General features: G+C 42.1%; 1 protein-coding gene and 2 long non-coding RNA genes across 3 annotated transcripts in view; all 3 read left to right on the forward strand.

The window, feature by feature from the left end:
- Nucleotides 1–509: 509 nt before the first annotated feature.
- LOC115141610 (uncharacterized) lies at nt 510–1,590 on the forward strand. The gene is made up of 3 exons (XR_010458504.1): nt 510–773; nt 1,302–1,402; nt 1,554–1,590. It is a non-coding gene; the product is annotated as an uncharacterized LOC115141610 (long non-coding RNA).
- Nucleotides 1,591–1,618: 28 nt separating this feature from the next.
- On the forward strand, nt 1,619–2,758 carry LOC135559664 (uncharacterized). The gene is made up of 2 exons (XR_010458505.1): nt 1,619–1,769; nt 2,433–2,758. It is a non-coding gene; the product is annotated as an uncharacterized LOC135559664 (long non-coding RNA).
- Nucleotides 2,759–6,716: 3,958 nt separating this feature from the next.
- Nucleotides 6,717–27,181, forward strand: part of LOC115141611 (immunoglobulin superfamily member 11-like) — a 113,974-nt gene continuing 93,509 nt past the window's right edge. Inside the window, exon 1 of the mRNA XM_029680643.2 lies at nt 6,717–7,324. Coding sequence (XP_029536503.1) covers nt 7,264–7,324 — 61 coding nt within the window. The 5' untranslated portion in view covers nt 6,717–7,263. The remainder of the gene's footprint in view (nt 7,325–27,181) is intronic.

Raw genomic sequence — 27,181 nt, forward strand, 5'->3', positions numbered from 1 at the left:
TTTGGGATTTTCTTTCTCATTTTGTCTGTCATAGTTGAAGTGTACCTATGATGAAAATTACAGGCCTCTCTCATCTTTTTAAGTGGGAGAACTTGCACAATTGGTGGCTGACTAAATACCTTTTTGCCCCACTGTATATATTTTCCATAAAATAAATGTTTGAATTTACAAAACTAGATTTCATTGGGAAGGCAGATAATGCATTGTTATAAAAAGCCATTACCTTTGCATGTGAAAACCCATAATCCTACTCATTACTACACGTGCTTGACCACGTCACGTTTGTTTTGGCCAGTGTTAGCGGTCGGCCAGAGCTGGGCCCCGGATGCAGCCCTGTTCCAAAACGAAAGCAATCCCGTTTCCCCCGGTTCAAACTCTTCGGGCCAGATAAGCGAACCCCCTCCGCGATTGCAGTCTCAGACCAATTTGCCTATGTAGCGGACGACACACTAGCCGAATAATTTAGTTTTAATCGTCATGCTTCCGGACTAATGCTCCACCAGGTAAATTCCACACTGGTACTATAAAGGTGTCTCTTTCAAAACCGTGAAATAGTCCACCTATCACATAGTCCCTCCTCCATTAAAAACTATTTTTCCAGTTTTGTGCCTCCTGACCAACACGAACGTGTTTTGGTCACGTGGTTGCGGGGTGGGGTTAACAGGTAGGCGCGATGCATGAGTTTTTCCGTTTATAAAGTGCAACATTGCACTTGCTGGTTGTCACTACTGCCGTGTGCTCTCAAGACAACATGGATTTCGATTTGGCTTCAGGTAAATCTTGATTTCGTGAATCATAATTGCATTGAACTCTAAAATATTGTCTGAAATACAGAAACTACATGCATTGTATGCATTTCTCAATTGATTTGTGTGTTATTAGTCTGAAATGCAGCCTACTATTTTCCTATTATTTGAGCTGATTGAATGCACTTCACACCTATTAAGCATTTAATTATTCCAAAGACTGCCTTAGTTGAGACTATGCTTACATTATTAATGGCAGAAGGAAAATGTGCCTCTGAAGGACTTATCTCTGGTATGTATGTATGTATGTATGTATGTATGTATGTATGTATGTATGTATGTATGTATGTATGTATGTATGTATGTATGTATGTATGTATGTATGTATGTATGTATTCCTTCTTTCTGTTGAACTCATAGTGCCACTGTCTATTTATTGCTATTGAGGATGGTAACCTATAATTTTTAATGAAAATGTTCTGGTTAGTTTATTAGGCTGTGATTGTTCATGTAAAGATAACTAAGCCTACATGGCCTGTCTCTTATTTTCCACAGCTGTAGGTAAAGATGATCAGGTGAAAAAGGATGATGCCTCTGGCCAGGAACAGAATGCCCTATTTGGGTGGGGGAAGAAGAAGGACAAAGATGGGGATAAGGTAAGAAACATACTGTTGCCATTACCTAAACCAGTTGCTTGATGAGTGTGTCAATTGTATTTCAGCCATGAATGGCAATTTGTGTACAATTAATGCTGACAATCATACACACACTGCATACAAAGTATTCTGACTGTATGCCAACTTCCAGAGTGTGTCCAAGGACAAATCAAAGGACCATGACAAATCAAAGGACCGTAAGGACCATGACAAATCAAAGGACCACAAGGAGGACAAAGACAAGTCTAAGGAACATAAAGACAAGAAACATGGTGACAAGAAGGACAAAGGACACAAGAAGAAGGACAAGAAGCCCAAGGAGCATAAGGACAAAGATGATGGGTCTTCCTCTTCCAGCAGCGATGAGGTAGTGCACATTAGCCTTGATTTTGTTATTTATGTTGTGATTGTTCCAAAGAATGTTAATATATATGACTGCTATACAATGGGGTCCAACAAGTCGTGTTGACAACCACACCCTTTGGTTCAAGGTTTACTTACTATCAAGATGGGTAAGGCCATAGAGGCTGTGCAGGTTATACCAGTTGTGGCAGTTTTTTTATCAGGTTAAACGCCCTCGTTATGTAGGTGTGGTCGTTGCCATTTACAACACTTGAGACTCAGAACTTTTACTATCGCATGTGGTTCCATACACTATCAGCTAGTAAAACATCATTTTAGAAACGTATCTCCTTTCGCAGTCTGTATTCATGCTACCTCTTACTGTAATGGTTCTGTTGTCGCTAGGTATATTGGTAAGACTCATAACCTTGGCCGTGCCTTACTTTTAATGTAAAAGAGGAAATGGACAAGAATGCTCTGAGTTACTGGGTGTGTCTGTGAAAACAGATTTGATAGGAGAGCAATAAAAAGGTGTTACCTGCCCCTACAGTCACATCAGGGCCTGGCTGCATTCACCCAAGACAAGTGTTTATTATTAGTACATGTAATGGTTCATACTGCCACTTTAATGTGGCACATAATCACCAGGGTTTGTTTTTATTAAATGTATGTCTTTTGTCATTTTTAGGATGAAGGCAAGAAGAAGCATCACTGATTCTGGTGCTGTGAGGAGGTGCTACTGCCAGTGAACTCTTGTTTTGTACTGCAGTGTTGCCTGCATGGTATTTGCTGTGTACTGTTTCCTTGTTGATCCTGATCATGTTTTGATATGCCAGACTGTAAAGTAGTGGTTTTACAACAGCACATTAAATAACACAACAACCAGGATATATGGTGGATTGTCATCTAATGTCCACCAGAAGGGGGAGGTGTTCTTCATTGAATATTTATTTAATATATTCAATTGCTTTGTTGAAGTTTTTTTTGATAAATTGTCCAGTTCAAAAGCTTGAATTGCATTCACTTTTGTTTATTTTAACACAACTTATGGGGAAAGCTCAATGTTCTTTAGTTTGGCTATATGCACCCTTTATGCTTTTTATTTCAAAGGTTTTCTCAAGACGGGGATAGTGTTGGGAGTGGGACATAGGTACCGTGCATGTTACTTCAGTACATACGTATTGTATTCCAACTATGCAGAGTTAAGATGGCAGTCCATCCCTTGTCTAACCTGAATGGACGTAGTGAGTAGGTGCACTGGCCTTGAGTAAATTCATTCTACAAAAACGAACTAGGAAAAGCAACGCTGCACAAGACTGGGGTACACAAAATGCATGACATCGCAAAGCCAGGTAGTGTTTCCTTGAACACTGGCATCAATATTGAAGTGGACCTGAACTCTAAGATGGGTTGTCAGGAAAGAGGAATTAAAACATTTAACATACGGAACTTGTTCACATACTTAATCTTTTATACCGGGCGGAAAAAGAAAATGGAGCGATTGCAAAATGTATCAATAAATAAATAGTGTGTGGATGCTGCTATTGCTGTACAGTAACTCCTATCACTCTAGGCTGTATCCCTGTTGGGATGCAGAGGAGGGGAAATGAACAGATATACACCCTGTCTTTCTAGTAAACTTGTCAGCAGAACTAGATGGTCACTTTTCATTGATGGTTTATGTAATGAAACACAAATGTTATGCTCATATGGTGTATTGGCTACTAAACTCAGCAAAAAAAAAAAGTCCTCTCACTGTCAACTGTGTTTATTTTCACCAAACTGAACATGTAAATATTTGTATGAACATAAGATTCAACAACTGAGACCTAAACTGAACAAGTTTCACAGACATGTGACTAACAGAAATTGAATAATGTGTCCCTGAACAAAGGGGGAGTCAAAATGAAAAGTAACAGTATCTGGTGTGGCCACCAGCTGCATTAAGTACTGCTGTGCATCTCCTTCTCATGGACTGAACCAGATTTGCCCGTTCTTGCTGTGAGATGTTATCCCACTCTTCCACCAAAGCTGGATTGAGATCCGGGCTCTTCGTTGGCCATGGCTGGTGGCATTGTCATGCTGGAGGGTTGAGGATGTCGGGATGAGCCTGCAGGAAGGGTACCACATGAGGGAAGAGGATGTTTTCCCTGTAACGCACAGCGTTGATATTGCCTGCAACGACAACAAGCTCAGTCCGATGATGCTGTGACACACCGCCCCAGACCATGACGGACCCTCCAAATCGCTCCCACTCCAGAGTACAGGCCTCGGTGTAACACTCATTCCTTCGATGATAAACGCAAATCCGACCATCACCCCTGGTGAGACAAAACCGTGACTCATCAGTGAAGAGCACTTTTTGACAGTCCTGTCTGGTCCATCGACGGTGGGTTTGTGCCTATAGGCAACGTTGTTGCCGGTGATGTCTGTTAAGGACCTGCCTTACAACAGGCCTACAAGCCCTCAGTCCATCCTCCCTCAGCCTATTGTGGACAGTCTGAGCACTGATGGAGGGATTGTGTGTTCCTGGTGTAACTCGGGCAGTTGTTGTCATCCTGTACCTGTCCCACAGATGTGATGTTCGGATGTACCGATCCTGTGCAGGTGTTGTTACACGTGGTCTGCCACTGCGAGGACGATCAGCTGTCCGTCCTGTCTCCCTGTAGCGCTGTCTTAGGCGTCTCACAGTCTGGACATTGCAATTTATTGCCCTGGCCACATCTGCAGTCTTCATGCCTCCTTGCAGCATGCCTAAGACACGTTCACACAGATGAGCAGGGACCCTGGGCATCTTTCTTTTGATGTTTTTCAGTCAGTAGAAAGGCCTCTTTAGTGTCCTAAGTTTTCATAACTGTGACCTTAACTGCATACTGTCTGTAAGCTGTTAGTGTCTTAATGACCGTTCCACAGGTACATGTTCATTAATTGTTTATGGTTCATTGAACAAGCATTGGAAACAGTGTTTAAACCCTTTACAATGACGATCTGTGAAGTTATTTGGATTTTTACAAATTATCTTTGAAAGACAGGTTCCTGAAAAAGGGATGTTTCTTTTTTTGCTGAGTTTATATTTAATTAATATTTTTTATTTTTTTATTTCACCTTTATTTAACCAGGTAGGCTAGTTGAAAACAAGTTCTCATTTACAACTGTGACCTGGTCAAGATAAAGCAAAGCAGTGCGACACAAACAACAACACAGAGTTACACATGGAACAAACAAACATGCAGTCAATAACACAGTAGAAAAAGTCTATATACAGTGTGTGCAAATGAGGTAGGATAAGGGAGGTAAGGCAATAAATAGGCCATAGTGGTGAAATAATTACAATATTGCAATTAAACACTGGAGTGATAAATGTACAGATGTACATTCTCACACTTATGTCAAATGAATTTAAGAATAACTCAAGGATTAGATATCTGTACCTAAAGTCAGGAGTGACCGACATATTCTTTGGAAACGCTGCCAACAACCCCAGGCAGTACGGAAGAGCTGGTTGAAATACTGGCCCTTGTCATGCTTCTCCTCTTCTCTCATACATTTTGAATTTCTAAAAGTCTAAAAAGTTGAATAAGAGAAAAAGTTTTCATCAAATGTTTGTCTACTAAGCCTTGACAGATTAAAACATATAAAAGTCATGTAAATCTATATTTGGACCAGAAGTGCTCAGGCTTGTTAGGGTTGCGTAAATTCAAATCTGGTATCAGGATAAATATAACAATGAGTCACCGATTTTATACTATGTATTTTTTATTAGCTAAGTAATAAATGGCAAATGCAACTTTCGTATATACGGGCTCACTGTAATACCACGCAGGGCAGAAGAGAGAACTGACAAGACGTATGTAAAACAGTATTCTTTATACTGTGATAGACATAGTTCCAACCCGTCTGTTGGCCTATCACAGTAGAGACTGGGCGTGGTTTAAACTTGCCCAGCCTATTGCAGGTGCTCAGGCGGGTCCCCGCCTCTTGGCGCTTCTTGGAGTTCTCCCTCCTCGATTTATAGATCCTTACTGTTCTGGTATCGCAGCCTAGTTAGAACAGTTGCTCAGTTCCTGCTATTGTGTTGTTCAGTATTTTTCCATCTCAGTTAAACCTCGTGATGACCACCCCTCCCTATCACAACTTTGTAAGATACAGCAAGTCACACCATGTGCTCAATATTGTTACATACAAACACAAGGACAAAGCATCTGCTGGGCTGTTATCTACAGTTTTGCAACATCCAGGTCACACCATGTTACTCAGTTCTTGTCACACACAAACAGGCAAGTAGCAAGCAGTTGTTTAATCTCATAATGATGCTCCAGTGCACAAATACAGACACCTCACACAACCAACATCAGATGATATTTAATCATATATATACTAATGGCTATAATGTAAAACACGGGATCCAACAGGCTCTATGCATGCAGTGTTTAGTGAGACACAGGGAGTATTTTGTGCTGAGCTGTGGTGAGATCACATTTTGTTCAAGAGAACACATTGACAGTAGCCTCCCTTTGAGAGCTGTTGTTCTGTGTTGCTGGCGCTCTAATATGGGCGGTGGTGACAAAGACAACTGTGTTGGGCTTGAAAAACAACTAAACAGTGTTGGTTTGCTGTTACATGCATGCAGAAGACAACTTTTTGAAATTGAATTTGGCTTAAACTTTCTGAAAAGCTTGTCACTTCTGGAGAATTAAGATGTGCATGAAAGCTGGAGCAAGCAATCAAACAAAACTTGCAATAAACCAGATAAATGGTAACCTGGCAAGTCCATAGACTTTATTTACTTGATATCAGCTTTTATTCAGCACGTGCATTGCATTGTATGCATAATGTATTACATCCGTACACATTGGAGCTGGTTTGGAGCTGGCAGCCATACAGTTGCTTTTTTTTTTTTTTTTTTTACACCAGAGGGGGGCATTACTACCTCTAGTCTAGACCGGCGTCACTGGTCTCCTGGCAACAGCCCCGGCGAGTTCTCGATCAACGTTCCAAATAGAATGCTGTACAGAAAAGGAGTGCATGTTTCGCGTTGAGAAACATGGGCCAGCCTTGTACAAGAAGAAACAACTACCCTCCAAGAAAGTGCACTGTTTCATGTCTTCTATAAATGTGTATCTACAACAACAAGACTGCCGACAATTTTCAGAACGTGCGTAAATTAATTTAAGGTAAAATACCAAGTGCTGTCAGCAGGCAAAATAGTGCAAGAGTGTGCGACCAACAACAAACAAATAACAGTGAACTACGAAAAGACAGGACGACCAAGAAGAAGCAAAGGTTTGGGGTGGTGGTAGGCTATGAGGAGATGCAACATTTTGTTACTCTTTCGACTTTTAGAAAATGTAACATTTTGTTTTGCGACGTTAAACGCATCTGATTATTGCGCAAACCATTGGGACTGTATTCATGTATGCTGTTTCGAGAGACCGTCACTTTCCATCAAATAAACTGTGAAATAACGATTTATTTCATCAAGAAGGCACACAAAACGACTTGTCAAGTAGTTCCGAACCATGATGAAATTCCATAATTCGGACCTATGGATTGCTTGGCTGGTTTTATTTGGCATGGAAGGTAAGACCTTTATTTATTACTTGAAAAAGTTTTTCGGCCTAGCTACTTGAGTGACATTAAATTGTCCCTGCCAGTCTAACACCATGACAAAATGTGATGGAAAAAATAATTGACCACTATTGACATTCATTTGAACAAACATAAAACCGGACTACACATTTTTTTTAAACATGAGATGTTGTATTATATCAATGTGGTCATAAGTAAGTGATTGGGATACAATATTGAATTTATGTAATCTATGATTGCAATATAGGCGACTTTGGAATTACAATTGTGCCATGGAAGCAACCTCGCCAAGAGCGCATGCCATGCTTTACGTTTGATCCTTCCCTTAATATATCCGAATCTCTCTGTAAATCCCCTCCATTTCAGCACAATCTAAAGCAATGATTTAGAATTACTTTGCTTAAATAGTTTTTCCCATATCGCATGAAAATCACTTTTGATTGTTTTCATATGCATACGATGTGCGTTGTTTTGAAACATCGGACAGGGAGCCCAAATCTTTATTCTCTGTTATTGCCAATGCCATGGATACGGACTGAAACATGTAGTGGAATATTCAGTGTTTTTCTGAGATAGAAACGAAGATCCGTCCAGACGACAAAGGGTTGCATCCGATAATCTGCGCGATTAAGAGCACTCGATAGCCTGTGACGACGCGCCCTGGCCGCCTTGTCGTTGTGGCTGTACAACCTCATAAGAAGTTTTCAGAATATATAGATGGGAACTAGGCGGGGGTAGACGACAATAATATACAAAGTAATCTTTATATTACAACAAAGTATGTGCAGAACAAATTGAAATGGCCAATGCTTGTGTAATATATTCCCAATATGAACCTTCTCCCTCATATGGTTGTGTATCACAGAGAAGTGTCACTTTGAATTCTGGTTTGATCCAATTGAGTGCCAGTTATTTAACATAACACTATACTTTGCTATATGTTGTGTGTGATGTCTGATGTCATCCTTATTCAATAGTGGACAGAGACAGAGCATCCTTCTCCCCATCCCATCCAAGTCTACTCCTGTAATCAGGGTCTCACTTTATCTGCTCTGTACTTAAAGTGATCCAGTGGAAAATGCAAGAGTTCAAAGGGTGAGGTGCAGCAGTTCTCCCTTGTACTCCAAAGAGATGACGATGACCGTGAGTGGTTCGTACTGTACAATGTATCCAAAGAAGACACGTGACTGAACACAAGTTGTTGATTTACTTTTCAAATGTGTCCTCTTTCTATCTAGTTTTGTTTGTCTCTAAATACAGTGAACTGGCAATAGATGTCTTCTTGTTTCTGCTGTATGTTGATATTGACCTCCCTTGGGTGCAATGTGCATCTCAGGCATCATCACTCAGTTATATGAATTGATCTGATCAACTCATTATCAACTCCCTGAGTTAAGTCTCTAGTATGGTGAAGCCAGCTCTGTTGATATGGTACTACTGGTTTGTTGGGGTAAAGTGTTCGGGTGAAGAGGAGAGATACAGTGCACTCTATTGGCCCGCATTACTTCAGCGTCACTTCCCACTGGGCACAAACTGGTCGAATCAACGTTGTTTCCATGTCATTTCAATGAAATTATGTTGAACCAATGTGGAATAGACATTGAATTGATGTCTGTGCCCAGTGGGTTGTCTCCCCGTGCTGTGCTGTGCTGTGGTCTCTCTTTAGCTGACTGTGGCCGTTAGTTTCCGCTAGATCTCCCCTGTGTCTGGGAGAAACCGTGTCACAAGGGAACTCTCTCCACACAAGTGACGCCGGACATAGTCCCCTTCACACTGTCGAGTTCACTGAAAGTCCCTTCAAACTGTCAGCCTTAGTTGGAAAAGTAGCCTGTCCTCAAGCCTTCCAACACAAACGTTGCATTCCTGTCAATTAGCTAAGGCCAGAGAGACAGAGTACGTACATTCAGATACATGCAGAGCACAAAGTGATTCAGAAAAAGTTTTATGTTAAAACATTTTTTTTCAGAGCTGGTTCAAGGGACTTTTAAAAGGACAGAATAAATGGTGGATTGGTTCTGCTTGTGAAATGATGCCCAGGGCCATACCCAGAGTGTGTCTCTCCGTGGCCGGCTCTAAAGATTTCACTCGATAGCTGGAGGGCTGGAGAACCAATCCGGCATGCTGATCAATTCTGCAAATTAAATTCATCTGAAGTGGTATCCCTGAACTTTTCAACTAGTTGTTGTTGAATATAATGCATTTTAAATTGCCCGGTTCCACCAGTGCCCCGATGTAGTGGCATCTCGTTTGAAGTTCTCCGCACCCCATGAGTTAAATGCTGTGTTGGGAAGATGAAGAGTCAGCCAAGGCGAGACGTAAAAAAAAAAGCAGCAATGGAAACTCATAATAGCAGTAAGGTACTTTATCTGCGTCAATTTACCACCCATTTCTTGGCAATAAGAGTTTCTATGCAGGGACTGTAAGCTTTAACCCTCCAGACATCAACAGGCATCCTGAAATACCATAACCCGGGCAAAAAGTAGGGGTGTTAAACAAGGTTTCTTGGCTGAATTTACTATCCTGGCCCCTCATAATGCCATGGCCAGTTTCCTCTACACTGGTCATTTAGAATAAGTTCAATCAATTTACCTGCCAAAATCGAGGTAAACGAATAGAACAGAATTGAACAGATAAACACGACTGATATGGCAGAGGAATCTCTGAAAAGAGAAGCACTCGGGTGAGAGAGCTGGGAAAGCCGTGCTCAATACAAAACACACGATCTCTGTAATCATCTGTGGTCCTTCATGATGAGTCTCCCTTCTAAATGATATTGAATATATGATTTCAATAATCAATTGTTCTTTAAAAACACATTCGAGTACGATTTATACATTAAATACATGCTCAAATAATTTGTCTTCGTTTTCTCTGGAAAATGTATGCGAAAATAAAAAATGTTCATCACTAAAAAGGAGCAGCTGGAATGTGTGTAGGACAGATGGATGTTTCCACCTCGGTTATTTTAAAGCTAAAAATATCTTCTCAAAAATTAAAAGACCTTTGGGGACTACTTGCAAAGTGCATGAGCGACAGAGACGAGCTAGGAGGACAAGCCTTCAAAAGACGACTGTGATAGCCGGTTCTGGGGAAATGTATAAATTAATGACGGAGATATTTGAGAGAGCGAGAGATACCACTGGCAGACAGTTGCCTGCTCAGGACACACTAACAGTACCCAAAAGAGAAGCTTGAGGCGATTTGAGCCGAGGTCATGCCAAAACACCTCAGTGCAATGTTTGGTTATGGCTGTTTGGATTTGGTGGTTTGGTAGCCTAGCTGTTCAGGGCGTGGTGCCACCAACCGAAAGGTCGCTGGTTCGAATCCTCAAGCTGACAAGGTGAAAAAATCTGCCGATGTGCCCTTGAGAAAGGAACTTAACCGTAATTGCTCCTGTAAATCGTCCTGGATAAGAGTGTCTGCTAAATGACAATGTCATCAAACTAAGCTGTGAGAATACACACATTTTAATTGAATAGAGATCGGAGAGAGTTTGTGTCAGAAGGGAAGTGGATTCGAACCCTTGCTGAGACAGTATATGTGTTTTGAAGGTTGTGGCTCTAACCACTAGACTGCACGCATACGGTATGAGCAGGGTTCGGGAGTAACGTAATCCGTAACATGTAAGGGATTACAAAAAAAAGGTAACTGTTACATTGCCAGCAAAAATATTGTAATCAGATTACAGATACTAGATGATTACTTCAAGGATTACTTTTAAATTCAGAAATGAGTTTTGCTAAAACAAATCTTTGACACTTCTCTGTTTTCTCAATGGCGTTCAAATCAGCATTGAAAAAGGGCGCACATTTAAATTTGTTCCACCGGAGTGAGTCTGACGAGAAGTCAGAAACCACTATGATGACACACTAAATGAGTTTGATGGATTGTGGGAAAGAGCAGGAATAGGCTTTTGTAGGCTACAGTCCAAGCTATGTCTTCCAATGGTGCGACTGCTGTCAGCATCCAAAGATTATCCAATTTGAAAATACGCTTGGAGCTAAGGATGACTGCAGTGGTGTAGTCTATGGCGATATGCATATCACTCATTATTGATATCTATCTAATTAATGGTGATAGACTTAAAGGGGCGATCTGTAGTTGCTACATCCATTTGTGGACTTATACATGCCTTTTTCATTGTTTTTGAAACCAGTGGACAGACAATGATTGATAGGCAGCTTAAACTTCTTGAATTTATATATATATATATATATATATACAATTGAAGTCAGAAGTTTACATACACCTTAGCCAAATACATTAATCTCAGTTTTTCACTTTTCCTGACATTTAATCCCAGTAAAAATTCCCTGTTTTAGGTCAGTTAGGATCACCACTTTACTTTAAGAATGTGAAATGTCAGAATGATAGTAGAGAGAATGATTTATTTAAGCTTTTATTTATTTCATCACTTTCCCAGTGGGTCAGAAGTTTACATACACTCAATAAGTATTTGGTACCATTGCCTTTAAATTGTTTAACTTGGGTCAAACGTTTCAGGTAGCCTTCCACAAGCTTCCCACAATAAGTTGGGTGAATTTTGGCCATTCCTCCTGACAGAACTGGTGTAACTGAGTCAGGTTTGTAGGCCTCCTTGCTCGCACAACCTTTTTCAATTCCGCCCTCAAATACATTTTCTATAGGTTTGAGGTCAGGGCATTGTGATGGCCACTCCAAAACCTTGACTTTGTTGTCCTTAAGCTATTTTGCCACAACTTTGGAAGTATGCTTGGGGTCATAATCCATCTGGAAGACCCATTTGCGACCAAGCTTTAACTTCCTGACTGATGTCTTGAAATGTTGCTTCAATTTATCCACATAATTTTCCTTCCTCATGATGCCATCAATTTTGTGAAGAGCAATAGTCCCTCCTGCAGCAAAGCACCCCCACAACATGATGGTTCACAGGTGGGATGGTGTTCTTTGGCTTGCAAGCCTCCCCCCTTTTCCTCCAAACATAACGATGGCCAGTATGGCCAAACAGTTCTATTTTTGTTTCATCAGACCAGAGGACATTTCTCCAAAAAGTACGATCTTTGTCCCCATGTTCAGTTGCAAACTGTAGTCTGGATTTTTTATGGAGGTTTTGGAGCAGTGGCTTCTTCCTTGCTGAGCTGCCTTTCAGGTTATGTCGATATAGGATTCGTTTTACTGTGGATATAGATACTTTTGTTGTCACACCCTGACCATAGTTTGCTTTGTATGTTTCTATGTTTTGTTTGGTCAGGGTGTGATCTGAGTGGGCATTCTATGTTGGATGTCTTGTTTGTCTGTTTCTGTGTTTGGGCCTGATATGGTTCTCAATCAGAGGCAGGTGTTAGTCATTGTCTCTGATTGGGAGCCATATTTAGGAGCCTGTTTTGTGTTGGGTTTTGTGGGTGATTGTTCCTGTCTTTGTGTTTGTTACACCAGATAGGGCTGTTTTCGATTTTTTTTCACGGTTTCTTGTTTTGTGTATATTGTTCTATTTTCATCTTTATTAAAGATGTATCACAATAACCACACTGCGTTTTGGTCTGCCTCTCCTTCAACAGAAGAATCCCGTTACATTTGTACCTGTTTCCTCCAGCATCTTCACAAGGTCCTTTGCTGTTATTCTGTGATTGATTTTCACTTTTCGCACCAAAGTACATTCATCAGGGTAGCCTAGTGGTTAGTGGTTAGAGCGTTGGACTAGTAACCGGAAGGTTGCAAGTTTGAATCCCCGAGCTGACAAGGTACAAACCTGTCGTTCTGCCCCTGAACAGGCAGTTAACCCACTGTTCCTAGGCCGTCATTGAAAATAAGAATTTGTTCTTAACTGACTTGTCTAGTAAAATAAAGGTAAAATATATATATATATTTTTTAAAATCTCTAGGAGACAGAACGCGTCTCCTTCCTGAGCGGGATGACGTCTGCGTGGTCCCATGGTGTTTATCCTTGCGTACTGTTTGTACAGATGAATGTGGTACCTTCAGGCGTTTGGAAATTGATCCCAAGGATGAACCAAACTTGTGGAGATCTACAATAATTTTTCTGAGGTCTTGGCTGATTTCTTTTGATTTTCCCATGATGTCAATCAAAGAAGCACTGAGTTTGAAGGTAGGCCTTGAAATACATCCACAGGTACACCTCAAATGACTCAAATTATGTCAATTAGTCTATCAGAGGCCTCTAAAGCCATGACATAATTTTCTGGAATTTTCCAAGCTGTTAAAAGGCACAGTCAACTTAGTGTATGTAAAGTTTTTAACCCACTGGAATTGTGATACAGTGAATTATAAGTGAAATAATTTGTCTGTAAACAATTGTTGGAAAAATGACTTGTGTCATGCACAAGGTAGATGTCCTAACCGACATGCCAAAACTATGGTTTGTTAACAAGAAAATTGTGGTGGTTGAAACACTTAGTTTGGAGTCATTAAAACTAGTTTATGTAAACTTCCGACTTCAACTGTATATATTGATTCTTGAAGAATATAAGTTATACATCCTTCATGAGCTTAGTTCTACTGTCACACTCCACGAGAACCCAAAGTATTAGTTTGTTTTTCTCCAATGTTTGTAAACATTGTAAATGTAAACAAACGCTATATAACCTCATAACAACATGGTTCAAACAATACTTTTGATACCATGGACGGTCAGTCCTTGCATCCATAGCTCTGTCTTTTCATCTGAGAGTGGTTACATTTCTCCAGGCCCATCCCTCAGTTTATTACCAAAACAGAGGCGGGGCAACCGTTTTGTTATTGTTTCAACTGTGGAATTGCCCTTTAAACAGCCTCATATTACCAAGATAAGAAAGTGTCGCCAACAAAAAAGGTAGACAATAGGCCTATAGCAAATGCAGCATATGATGGCATTCATTTTTCACATGTAAATGGTACTTTTCAGTAGTGCTTAAAGCATGCCATTCCATGAGCGCAGCATTTATTTTTCAACTCGAATCAATGAGCCCAGTCAGTCCTCAACAACTAAATCATAAACAACAGAGTAGGGCTGGCTAACAAGTCCTTAGTTTTGGGGTTACGCTCAGGTAAAACAATTTGGCTAATCAATACTTCCATGTTTCCTGTTCTTGAAGATCAAGGGGTATAACATTTATTGGAATGGCTGGAATTCTGATAGACTTTGGGTTCTAAGATATCATTTATGTATATGTAGTATGTAGTAGAAAGCGATGGGTTAGAAGATACCTACTTAACAAACCCATAAAGTAAAAGGTAACATATGGCCAGCTATGTCAACTTTAACATGGATTTATCCTGCAATAGATGTCGTTCAATTGGTAAAATAGATTTTTTGTCCTCTTCTAATGCTTCTCAAGGAGAAAGTAATCTAAAAGTAACGTAATGTAATACGATTACGTTGCTGAGTTTGGGTAATCCAAAAGTTACATTACCGATTACAATTTTGGACATGTAACTTGTAACTGTAACGGATTACATTGAGAAAGTAACCTACCCAACCCTGGGTATGATCGTACTGCCACAACTTCCTGTTGTGAAACTGTTGGGAGTAACTTTCTGTTGTGACACTGTTGTGAGTGAGGAGAGGGACACATCTGTGGTTCACACACTAACCTGCCTTTAATGTGGATTTCCTGTCCCTGTGCGTTGCTCCCAGGGTTTATGCATCTTTTAGGCGGATGTTGCCCTGCTGTAGTAGCATCCTGAGAATGGCCCCAACTTGCAGTTTTGATTTTCAGCTTCAGTGGCTTGAAATTTGATGGTATCGCAGGGGAGGGTTTAGAAATGTTCCTTGTCTATCTATCTGTAATACAGGAAAAGTATTGTATCGTGCTTTATGAAGCTGGCTAATTTAGTGCTGTGCCTTGGTTCTCCATTTTAACACCAATGTAACACCATTTTAAAGCTATCATTAAACCTCCCAGGTGCAGTTATTATTCGTAAGCCACATTCTATAACATTCAAACCTACAACACCCATAAGACACCTTGCCTCCTTGTGCGTTAGCCTATTATAATCCTCCAACAGTGTCTGATAGAGGATTATTATGTATCAGGGCATTAGCAAGGATTGTTTGTTTATAAACCGACGGGTCAGGGGAATCAATGGGTCAGAAGGTATAGTGTGCTCTAATTCCCTTTGGCATGGCAGTGAGTGAGCATCCCAGAGGTTTAATGCTCTCCTGCCCTGGTATGACCACATAGCTGCTGTAATCCACCTCACATACTGGCCACCAACCAGCATCACTTTATGTTTGTATAGTGTTTGTATGTGAGCTTTTTCTCAGGTACAAGCATTCATTCAAACTCAGCTTTTGTTGTATAGTGACATAAAAGTAATATATCACCTCAAGTGACATGTAATTACTGTGTCAGCATAAGTGACATACAGGTAACTGCCAAAATAATAGTAACACTTGAATAAATGAGGCATATAAAGTATGTTGAAAGCAGGCGCTTTCACACAGGTGTACTTCCCGAGTTAGGGAATTAACATCCCATCATGCTTAGGGTCATGTATAAATATGCTGGGCAGGCCATTATTTTGGCTACCATGGCTATGCTCGCATAGCATGACAATGCCCCCATCCACAGGGCACGAGTGGTCACTGAAGGGTTTGATGAGCATGAAAACGATGTGAACCATATGCCATGGCCTTATCGGTCACCAGATCTCAACCCAATTGAACACTTATGGGAGATTCTGGAGTGGCGCCTGAGACAGTGTTTTCCACCACCTTCCACGAAACAAAAAATGATGTAATTTCTTGTGGAAGAATGGTGTTGAATCCCTCCAATAGAGTTCCAGACTCCGAGCATGCGTGACCAACTGGCAAGTGTCTTCACTGACATTTTCAACCTGTCCCTGACTGAGTCTGTAATACCAACTTGTTTCAAGCAGACCACCATAGTCCCTGTGCCCAAGAACACTAAGGTAACCTGCCTAAATGACTACCGACCTGTAGCACTCACGTCTGTAGCCATGAAGTCCTTTGAAAGGTTGGTCATGGCTCACATCAACACCATTTCCCCAGAAACCCTAGACCCACTCCAATTTGCATTCCGCCCCAACAGATCCACAGATGTTGCAATCTCTATTGCACTCCACACTGCCCTTTCCCACCTGGAACACCTATGTGAGAATGCTATTCATTGACTACAGCTCAGAGTTCAACAACATAGTGCCCACAAAGCTAATCACTTAGCTAAGGACCCTGGGACTAAACACCTCCCTCTGCAACTGGATCCTGAACTTCCTGACGGGCCGCCACCATGCTGATCCTCAAACCTGGGGCCCCTCAGGGGTGTGTACTTAGTCCCCTCCTGTACTTCCTGTTCACCCACGACTGCTTGGCCAAACACAACTCCAACACCATTATTAAGTTTGCTGACGACGCAACAGTGGTAAGCCTGATTACCGACAACGATGAGACTACAGTATAGGGAGGAGTTCAGAGACCTGGCAGTGTGGTGCCAGGATAACAACCTCTGCCTCAACGTGATCAAGACAAAGGAGATGATTGTGGACTACAGGAAAAGGAGGACTGAGAACGCCCCCATTCTCATCGACGGGGGTTTTATGCAGCAGGTTGAGAGCTTCAAGTTCCTTGGTGTCCACATCACCAACAAACTATCATTGTCCAAACACACTAAGACAGCCGTGAAGATGGCACGACAAAGCCTATCCCCCCTCAGAAGACTGAAAAGATCCTCAAAAAGTTCTACAGCTGCACCATCGAGAGCATCCTGACTGGTTGCATCTCTGCCTGGTATGGCAACTGCCCGGCCTCTGACCACAGGGCACTACAGAGGATAGTGCGTGTGGCCCAGTACATCACTGGGGCCAAGCTTCCTGCCACCCAGGACCTCTATACCAGGCGGTGCACAGATAGTGCGTGTGCCCCCGCGCATTGACTTTGTACCGGTACCATTTTGTTTAAACATATCAATTTTTTTTTACTTAACACTTATTTTTCTGAAGACTGCATTGTTGGTTAAGGGCTTGTAAGTAAGCATTTCACTGTTGTATTCGGCACATGTGACAAATACAATTTGATTTGATTCGACACTTGTAGAATCCATGCCAAGGTGCATCGTGCTGGCCCACCGCCCTATTAAAGCACTATGTAGGTGTTCCCTTTATTTTGACAGTTGCCTGTACTTTGGTTAAATGTCACTATTTTGACATATTCAAATGGGACCATGTTGCTTTTGTATACTGTAGGCAGAGGAAATGCCAACATAAGCACTGTGAGTGTGTTACCATAAATTCCCCTATAGACTAGAAGGAATAGAGACATGGCCTCTTGAACCTAGTAGAGCTGACAATAGGAGGTTATGCCCCTGGCCATAGTAATGGCTTCCAATTCCGAGATATTATGTGGTTGAAGACTATTATGTCTGTTATGTTTGTGACAAAATCACTGAATATTACACTGCTCTAGTGAAAACTGGTAGACCAGGAAAGTGTCTTGACCAGATAATTACAATTCTCTAAAAATAGATGGAGGATAATTCATATTATTCTGAATGTAATTTAGAAAAAATTGCACATAGTTGCACCCAGCGTGTCGTCTGGCGCTCTGTAATGGTGACTTCCGCGTTTCCTCCCTCGAGGTATGGCTACGGACCTCCGCTTTCATGTGCCTGGGAATTCTTTCACTTTGATATATTTAGTGTGCCAGCGTGAGGTGTGCAAAATTTAAATGCTTTGAAAAGGTTTTTCTGCTTACTGGCATTTCAATGTTAGAAGCTTTTAAATGTGAAAGGGAGGTGGTGTGCTCTCAACTGATGGCTGTTTAGCTGTATGTGACGCAGCCAGTGGCTAGTGTGTGTTTTCTTTTTAACCCAGAAAACCCAACTCGGGGGACACTGTACTACAAAATTCCTTGTTTGTCTAGATTCTCTTCCTCTGGAGCCGGTCGTTCTATTGCAATTTCATGCTGTTCCTCTGACATCAAGCACAATTAATAGATATTTAAACCACCGTTCAAGTGTTTGGGGTCACTTAGAAATGTCCTTGTTTTTGAAAGTAAAGCATTTTTTGCCCATTTTTAAAATGACATCAAATTGATCAGAAATACAGTGTAGACATTTTAATGTTGTAAATGACTATTGTAGCTGGAAACTGACATTTTTTGTATAGAATATCTACATGGGCGTACAGAGGCCCATTATCAGCGACCATCACTCCTGTGTTCCATTGGCACGTTGTGTTAGCTAATCCAAGTTTATCATTTTAAAAGGTTAATTGATCATTAGAAAACCCTTTTGCAATTATGTTAGTACAGCTGAAAACTGTTGTCCTGATTTAAAGAAGCAATAAAACTGGCCCTTAGACTAGTTGAGTATCTGGAGCATCAGCATTTGTAGGTTCGATTACAGGCTCAAAATGGCCAGAAACAAAGACCTTTCTTCTGAAACTCGTCAGTCTATTCTTGTTCTGAGAGATGAAGACTGTTCCATGCCAGGAACTGACAAAAAACTGAAGATCTCGTACAACGCTGTGTACTACTCCCTTCACAGAACAGCGCAAACTGTCTCTAACCAGAATAGAAAGAGTGGGAGGCCCCGGTGCACACCTGAGCAAGAGAACAGGCACATTAGAGTGTCTAGTTTGAGAAACAGATGCCTCAAAAGTTCTCAGCTGGCAGTACCCGCAAAACACCATTCTCAACGTCAACATTGAAGAGGCGACTCCGGGATGCTGGCCTTCTCTGCAGAGTTCCTCTGTCCAGTGTCTGTGTTCTTTTTCCCATCTTAATCTTTGCTTTTTATTGGCCAGTCTGAGGTATGGCGTTTTCTTTGCAACGTTGCCTAGAAGGCCAGCATCACGGAGTCACCTCTTCACTGTTGAAGTTGAGACTGGTGTTTTTTTTTTTCTGTGATTTTCTGATGCTTAGTTTGAATGAAATCTGTAAAGGAATCATCCAGAGAGATCTTCAGAGAAGCAGCGGAATATAGAGACACTACTGCATTAAACATGCCACAAGTTTTTTTTTACAGCCATAGGTAATTCATAACCTGACAGGGTGTTATCTCTCCATCTTTCCATATCGCTCTCTCTCTCTCTCTCTCTCTCTCTCTCTCTCTCTCTGTCGTTTTTGATGACGTGCTTCATAGAGCCATCGATTCGCTTCCACCTAAGAAGATGTCTGTTTCTAAACATAGAACTGATGAATATACTGTACATCGTTAAAAGATCTCAGAATATGTATGCAAGCACAGGTTCAGTCTGGCAAAAATGTGTTTAAACTAAACATGAATAAGGTTGTAGCTAAGTGATGGACAGCGACTAGCAACAGTATATTTAACATACAGTAGAAGTTTATTACATGATATTTTACTTCTCCACCAGAGGACAGCCAGGTGAATGTGTGCTGAGTGTCTGAATTGATCCCTAATGGTGTGTTGGTCTACACAAAGTTTTCACCAGTTCCCTTTCCTCACCAACTTAAACAAGAGCCAAATGGCTTTCCAAGGTCGTGCAACATTACTTGAGTATTAATGAGCATGTCAGGTCTGATGCGTGTAAGAACTGCAGAGTGATGCTTGTAAGCATGAACATTGAGCATGCAGGAGATCCTATCTGTACATGGTTACAGCAGATTTCACTGGCCTCATAGTCGGGGTCCCTGTCATAGAAGGGAGAAGGGCCACTGCAATGTGCGTATTCTGGGGGGGATATAGCCTACTACATTTTAATTGGTCATACGTGCAGAGCAGGTCATACGTGGAGAGCAGCCACACACAAACCTAAGATGCAATGCCAAGAGTCAGCTGGAGTGGTGTAAAGCTCTCCACCATTGGACTCTGTAGCAGTGGAAACGCGTTCTCTGGAGTGATGAATCACACTTCCTCATCTGGCAGTCCGACCGACTAATCTGGGTTTGGCAGATGTCAGGAGAACGCTACTTGCCCCAATGCATAGTGCCAACTGTACAGAGCCCTGACCTCATAACCATTGAACACCTTTGGGATGAATTGGAACGCCGACTGTGAGCCAGGCCTAATCGCCCAACATCAGTGCCCTACCTCACTAATGCTCGTGGGTGACTGGATGTGGGTCCCCTCAGCAATGTTCCTACATCGAGTGGAAAGCCTTCCCAGAAGAGTGGAGGCTGTTACAGCAGCAAAGGGGGGGACCAACTCCATATAAACGGCCATGATTTTAGAATGAGATATTCAACGAGCAGGTGTCCACATACTTTTGTCCATATGGTGTATCTATCAGCCCTGATATCTGTTGTGTCACAGATCCCGGGTCCAGCGGTGTGTTACCTATTAGTGTGTGTTATCCCACAGCAGAAAGGATTTGAAGTAGATTCAGGCTATTGAGGGGCTTTAAGCTAGCGTGGGGCGTAATTTAACAGCCACGATTCGCAAGTACCACATGGACGCTAGACAATGTGTAAAATATTAAAGTGCTCCTCTGTTTATTTGCCCCAAATCGTTCGCTAAGACAGGCTTTTCGGCAGATTACAACCCTCAGTTCCCTATGCAGTGATTTATAGATTATAGATAGCTTTGGGTTTATGTATTCACGAGACTCAGTGGACAGCAAGCCTCTTTGGCCCTACCTCACATCAACAAATTCTCTCCTCTCTCTACTTCCCTTGTTCTCCTCTTTCCCTCCATTTCTCTTCTTCTATCTCCAGCCTCTCATCATCCCTCGGTCTGCTCTGCCTTCATCCCACCACCATCATTTCTCTTTTTCATCCCTGTATGGTCACTGCTCCTCTTCCCTCTCTTCCCTCTGAGCCATTCTTCACTCTTCTTCTGTGGATCTTGAGTAAATATACAGCACAGTGTTATGGCCATGGGAATGAGCTAATGACTAGAGTTGAAAAGGTCTTTGGTTTGAAACCGTGGTCTGTTTAGGTCCCCTGTGGTTGTTTTTCAGATGCAATACACAGTGTTAACAATGCAATTAACATCAATCTAGTCAATATGGGTAATTAGCCATGCACAATTAATTATTAATTCATTAATCCCTGCATGTTATCACAGCTGTAATTAGCCCAAACCAACAATAACCATGCCATTGCCATGTTGTCCCATCTCTCAATGCCAACACGAAGAGTAATTCCTGTGTTGATAGATACTGGAGGTAGTGTATGTCATGCATAACAACTGAGATATTCCCTTTTTTAAAAGAGAAAAGGCATGTCCCAATAATCTCTCCTTCCTAAAGTGTGCACCACAGGAGGTTGGTCGCAGGTTAATTGGGGAGAACGGGCTCATGGTACTTGACTGGAGAGAAATTAGTGGAACGGTAACAAATACATCAAACACATGGTTTCCAGGTGTTTAATGCCATTCCATTTGCTCTGTTCCGGCAATTATTATGAGCTGTCCTCCCCTCTGCAGCCTCCTGTGGTGTGCACTCATTCACATCTTCCCACAAACTTAAAAGCATCGGGTTGGTGTTGGAATGGGCTAGGTGGGGTACCTCATGATAAACTAGACCACACTATCTACCAAGAGAGTTTTCATCTATATTTTTCGTAGCCATCTATTTACCACCACAAACCGATGCTGGCACGAAGACTGCCCTCAAATAGCTGTATAAGGCCATAGGTAAACAAGAAAATGCTCATCCAGATGCGGCGCTCCTACTGGCCGGGGACTTTAATGCAGGAAAACTTTTACCTAATTTCTACCAGAATGTCACATGCACACCTTTACTCCACACACAAAGCTCTCCCTCACCCTCCATTTGGCTAATCTGACCGGAATTCTATCCTCCTGATTCCTGCTTACAAGCGAATACTAAATCGCTCAATAAGTCAGATGACACGGATGCTACGCTACAGGACTGTTTTGCTAGCACAGACTGGAATATGTTCTGGGATTCAACCATTGGCATTGAGGAGTATACCACCTCAGTCACCGGCTTCATAAATAAGTGCATCGATGATGTCGTCCCCACAGCCATGGATTACGGGCAACATCTTCACCGAGCTAGAGGCTAGAGCTGCCGCTTTCAAGGAGCGGGACACTAATCTGGACGCTTATAAGAAATCCCACTATGCCCGCAGACGAACCATCACACAGGCAAAGCGTCAATACAGGACAAAGCTTGACTCCTACTACACCAGCCGCTTGTCGAATGTGGCAGGGATTGCAAACTATTACGGACTACAAAGACAAACCCAGCTGCGAAATGCCTTTTATGTTCCCTTCGAGGCAAGCAACACTGAAGCATGCATGAGAGCACTAGCTGTTCCGGACGACTGTGTGATCACGCTCTCCTTAGCCGATGTGAGCAAGACCTTTAAACAGGTCAACATTCACAAGGCCACTGGGCCAGATGGATTACCAGGATGTGTACTCAGAGCATGCGTGGAACAACTGGCAAGTGTCTTCACTGACAGTTTCAATCTCTCCCTGACCGAGTCTGTAATACCTAAATGTTTCAAGCAGACCACCATAGTCCCTGTGCCCAAGGAAGCGAAGGTAACCTGCCTAAATGACTACCGCCCCGTAGCACCCACGTCGGTAGCCATGAAGTGCTTTGAAAGGCTGGTCATGGCTCACATCAACACCCTCATCCCGGGAACCCTAGACCCACTCCAAATCGCATACCGCCCCAACAGATCCACAGATGACACAATCTCAATCACACTCCACACTGCCCTTTCCCACCTGGACAAAAGGAACACCTATGTGAGAATGCTGTTCATTGACTGCAGCTCAGTTCAACACTATAGTGTCCACAAAGATAATCACTAAGCTAAGGACCCTGGGACTAAACACCTCCCTCTGCAACTGGATCCAGTAGTTCCTGACGGGCCACCCCAAGTGGTAAGGGTAGATAACCACACATCTGCTACGCTGATCTTCAAAACGGGGGCCCCTCAGGGGTGCAGGCATGGTCCCTCCTGTATTCCCTGTTCACCCACGACTGCGTGGCCAAGTACGACTCCAACACCATCACTATGTTTGCTGACAACAACAGTGGTAGACCTGATCACCGACAACGAGGAGACAGTGTGGTGCAAGGACAACAACCTCTCCCTCAACATGAGCAAGACAAATTAGATGATCGTGGACTACAGGAACAGGCGGGGCTGAACATGCTCCCATTCACATTGACAGGCTGTAGTGGAGCTGGTCGAGAGTTTTAAGTTCCTTGGTGTCCACATCACCAACAAACTATCATGGTCCAAACACACCAAGACAGTTGTGAACAGTGGTGGAAAAAGTACCCATCGTTATACTTGAGTAAAAGTAAAGATACCTTAATAGAAAATGAGTTGAAAGTTACCCAGTAAAATTCTAGCTGAGTAAAAGTCCAAAAGTATTTAATTTTAAATATACTTATGTATAAATTATTTAAAATTCCTTATATTAAGCCAAATTTATGGATAGCTAGGGGCACACTCCAACACTCAGACATAATTAAGTATGCTATGAGTCCGTTAAGTCAGAGGCAGTAGGGATGACCAGGGAGGATCTCTTGATAAGTGCGTGAATTGGACCATTTCCTGCTAAGCATGCAAAATGTGAAAAGTACTTTTGGGTGTCAGCGGAAATGTATGGAGTAAAACTTACATTATTTTCTTTGGGAATGTAGTGAAGTAAAAGTAAAAATGGTCAAAATTATAAATAGTAAAGTACATATACCCCAAAAAACTACTTCAGAAGTACTTTTAAATGTTTGTTTTTTTACTTAAGTACTTTACACCACTGGTCGTGAAGAGGGCACAACAACACCTTTTCTCCTTCAGGAGACTGATTTCCACCTGTCTAATGTCCATTGCTCATGTTTCTTGGCCCAAGCAAGTCTCTTCTTCTTATTGGTGTCATTTCGTAGTGGTTTCTTTGCAGCAATTCAACCATACAATTTCTGAAGCTGGTAACTCTAATGATCTTATCTTCTGCAGCTTAGGTAACTCTGGGTCTTTCTTTCCAGTGCCAGTCCTCGTGAGAGCCAGTTCCATCATATCGCTTGATGGTTTTTGCGACTGCACTTGAAGAAACATTCAAAGTTCTTGAAATTTTCCGCATTGACATTCATGTTTTAAAGTAATGATGGACTGTCATTTCTCTTTGCTTATTTGAACTGTTCTTACCATAATATGGACTTGGTCTTTTACCAAATAGGGCTATCTTCTGTATACCACCCCTACCTTGTCACAACACAACTGATTGGCTCAAACGCATTAAGAAGGAAAGAAATTCCACAAATTCACTTTTAACAAGGCACCCCTGTTAATTGAAATGCATTCCAGGTGACTACCTCATGAAGCTGGTTGAGAGAATGCCAAGAGTGTGCAAAGCTGTCATCAAGGTAAAGGGTGGCTACTTTGAAGAATCTATAATTGTTTAACACTTTTTTGGTTACTACATGATTCCATATGTGTTATTTCATAGTTTACTTCAATGTAGAAAATAGTAAAAAATAAAGAAAAACCTTTGAATGAGTAGGTGTGTCCAAACTTTTGACTGGTACTGTATACTAGGCGGTGTTAGAGGAAATATTATTATAAAAATATTTTTAGCCCATTTTCTCCCCAATTTCATGGTATCCAATTGGTAGTTGCAGTCTTGTCTCATTGCTACAACTCCCGTACCGACTCGGGAAAGGCAAAGGTCGAGAGCCGTGCCTCCTCCGAAACACAACCCAACCAAGACACACTGCTTTTTGACGCTATTCCCACTTAACCCGGAAGCCAGCCACACCAATGTGTTTGAGGAAACACTGTACAGCTGGTGACCGTGTCAGCATGCACTGCACCCAACCCGCCACAGGAGTCGCTAGTGCGCGATGAGACAAGGACATCACTGCCGGCCAAACCCTCCCCTAACCTGGACAACGCTTGGCCAATTGTGCGCCGCCCCATGGGTCTCCCGGTCTCTGCCAGCTGCGACAGAGCCTGGACTCAAACCTAGAATCTCTAGTGGCACAGCTAGCACTGCGATGCAGTGCTTTAGACCACTGCACCACTCGGGAGGCCAGTAAATATTTTCTTAACTCTATTTCTTGAACTGCATTGTTGGTTAAGGGCTCGTATGTAAGCATTTCACACTAAGGTCTACACTGGTTGTATTCGGCGCATGTGACAAATAGTAGCCTACCACTTTGACTCTGAGCCGCTGTTGCGCTTAGATGTTTCCACTTCACAATAACAGCACTTACAGTTGACCGGGGCAGCTTTAGCAGGGCGGACATTTGACAAACTGATTTGACAAAGATGGCATCCTATGACGGCCACGTTGAAAGTCACTGAGCTCTTCAGTACTGGCCATTCTACTGCTCATGTTTTTTCTATGGAGATTCCATGGCTGTGTGCTCGATTTTTATACACCTCCAGACAAAAAGAAAGAAACAGAAATGAGTGGCATTGTTGGGTCTGAGGTTGTTTTGAACAGAGGTTTCAATACATTGGAGGTATGCTTCAGCTGTCTTGTTGAAATTGCCTATTGACTTTTAGCTGTGACTAAGGCTTTAGGAGAGTGGAAGAGGGACTGTAATATGGTGGTGGGTGCAGAAAGGGATGGCTTCGCTATTAGAGGGAACACAATAGAAGGTTGAAAACGACAGAGAGCCCCATTGAGGCAACCACCCCTTTGCTCACACAGCCACAGGAGATGCTATTTTCAATTGTTAAAAATGGTGTCTAGACAAAAGGGTAGACGCCCGCTCGACCCAGCTATAACTGATTATATGGCTATGCATGGCAAAATGAGCGCAATTTTAATTCATCCTTGTTTAACAGTAGGGTGAAAAATTCATTGCACATTGGTATGCAGATGAGCCTGTGTGAGACTGTGCGGTACTCATAGTTAATAAACCGTTAAAGGGAGTTGCTTTTAGCTGTGCCGTTAAAGTGTGAGCTCAGGAATAAACTGCATACTTCCCTTTAGATATCTGACAGACACTCCTCAGGAGAGACCAGTTGACTGTAGACGGAGAGGTCAAAGTGAATCTTTTAGAAATGCATACATGGTTGAGAGAGTCACCCACCGAAGCACATTTCACACACGACTGCACAGCGGGTAAGGGCTGTACTGCCTCTATCTTGAGGAGAGTCAGTCAGTCAGTGTACTGGCACAGTGCAGCAGGATTACAAAGGAAGGAACTACAACACTTTGCTTGAGCTTCCTCTACCCACTCTACTTTCCTCCTTTGTGGTAACAGACCTGTGTTCAGATAATATCTGAAATCATTTAAAATACTTTAGCTGGGCGTCATTGAGCTTGCCTGTTGCAAAGGAACCATTAGAATAGCTTTGAAATGGCAAAACCTGACCATTTGGTACTCCAGGCAGACTGAAGCAAACTAAAAAAAATATTGGAATTTTTTCAAATAGTATCTGAATCCAGATCTGCCATGGTATCTGAAAAACAATTCTAAGTTAACATCTGGAGCATACCACCACGTCTTAAATCCCTGCTCTAACACCATTACCACTTGTTTGCATGCTGTCAGCTGTAATTTTGGGCAGAGGGTTCGAATCCAAAGGCTTGATTTTTTGTTGTTGCTGTAAGGTTCTGTATTTATTTTCTTAGTCAACCTTGTGTTCTGTTTCCTTGTGTTCTTGAACGTAACCCTGTCTTACATTTTTGTTCATTGATTTCACCTGTGTTCGTTACTCACCTGGTCTCATCAGCTCCTTATTTAGTTCAGTACATTCTGTTTGTGCCTTTGTGAGGTATTGTTCGTTTTGACTCTACTAAGTCTTTTCCCAGCTCGTTTGTGAGAACCAGTTATAGCCTTTAGTCCTAGTTTTGATTCACCTGCCTGTTTGCCTACCTGTGTATGACCATTGCCGGCCTGTGACCACGATTCCTGCCGTCTGCGAAGGCGAATTAAACACCTGCCGCGTGAATCTACACCTTTTTCTCCCTGAGTATTCAATACAGATGCCTGGGGAGCAGTAAAATA

Source organism: Oncorhynchus nerka, linkage group LG14, assembly GCF_034236695.1.
Source record: "Oncorhynchus nerka isolate Pitt River linkage group LG14, Oner_Uvic_2.0, whole genome shotgun sequence".
Taxonomy (NCBI): Eukaryota; Metazoa; Chordata; class Actinopteri; order Salmoniformes; family Salmonidae; genus Oncorhynchus; species Oncorhynchus nerka.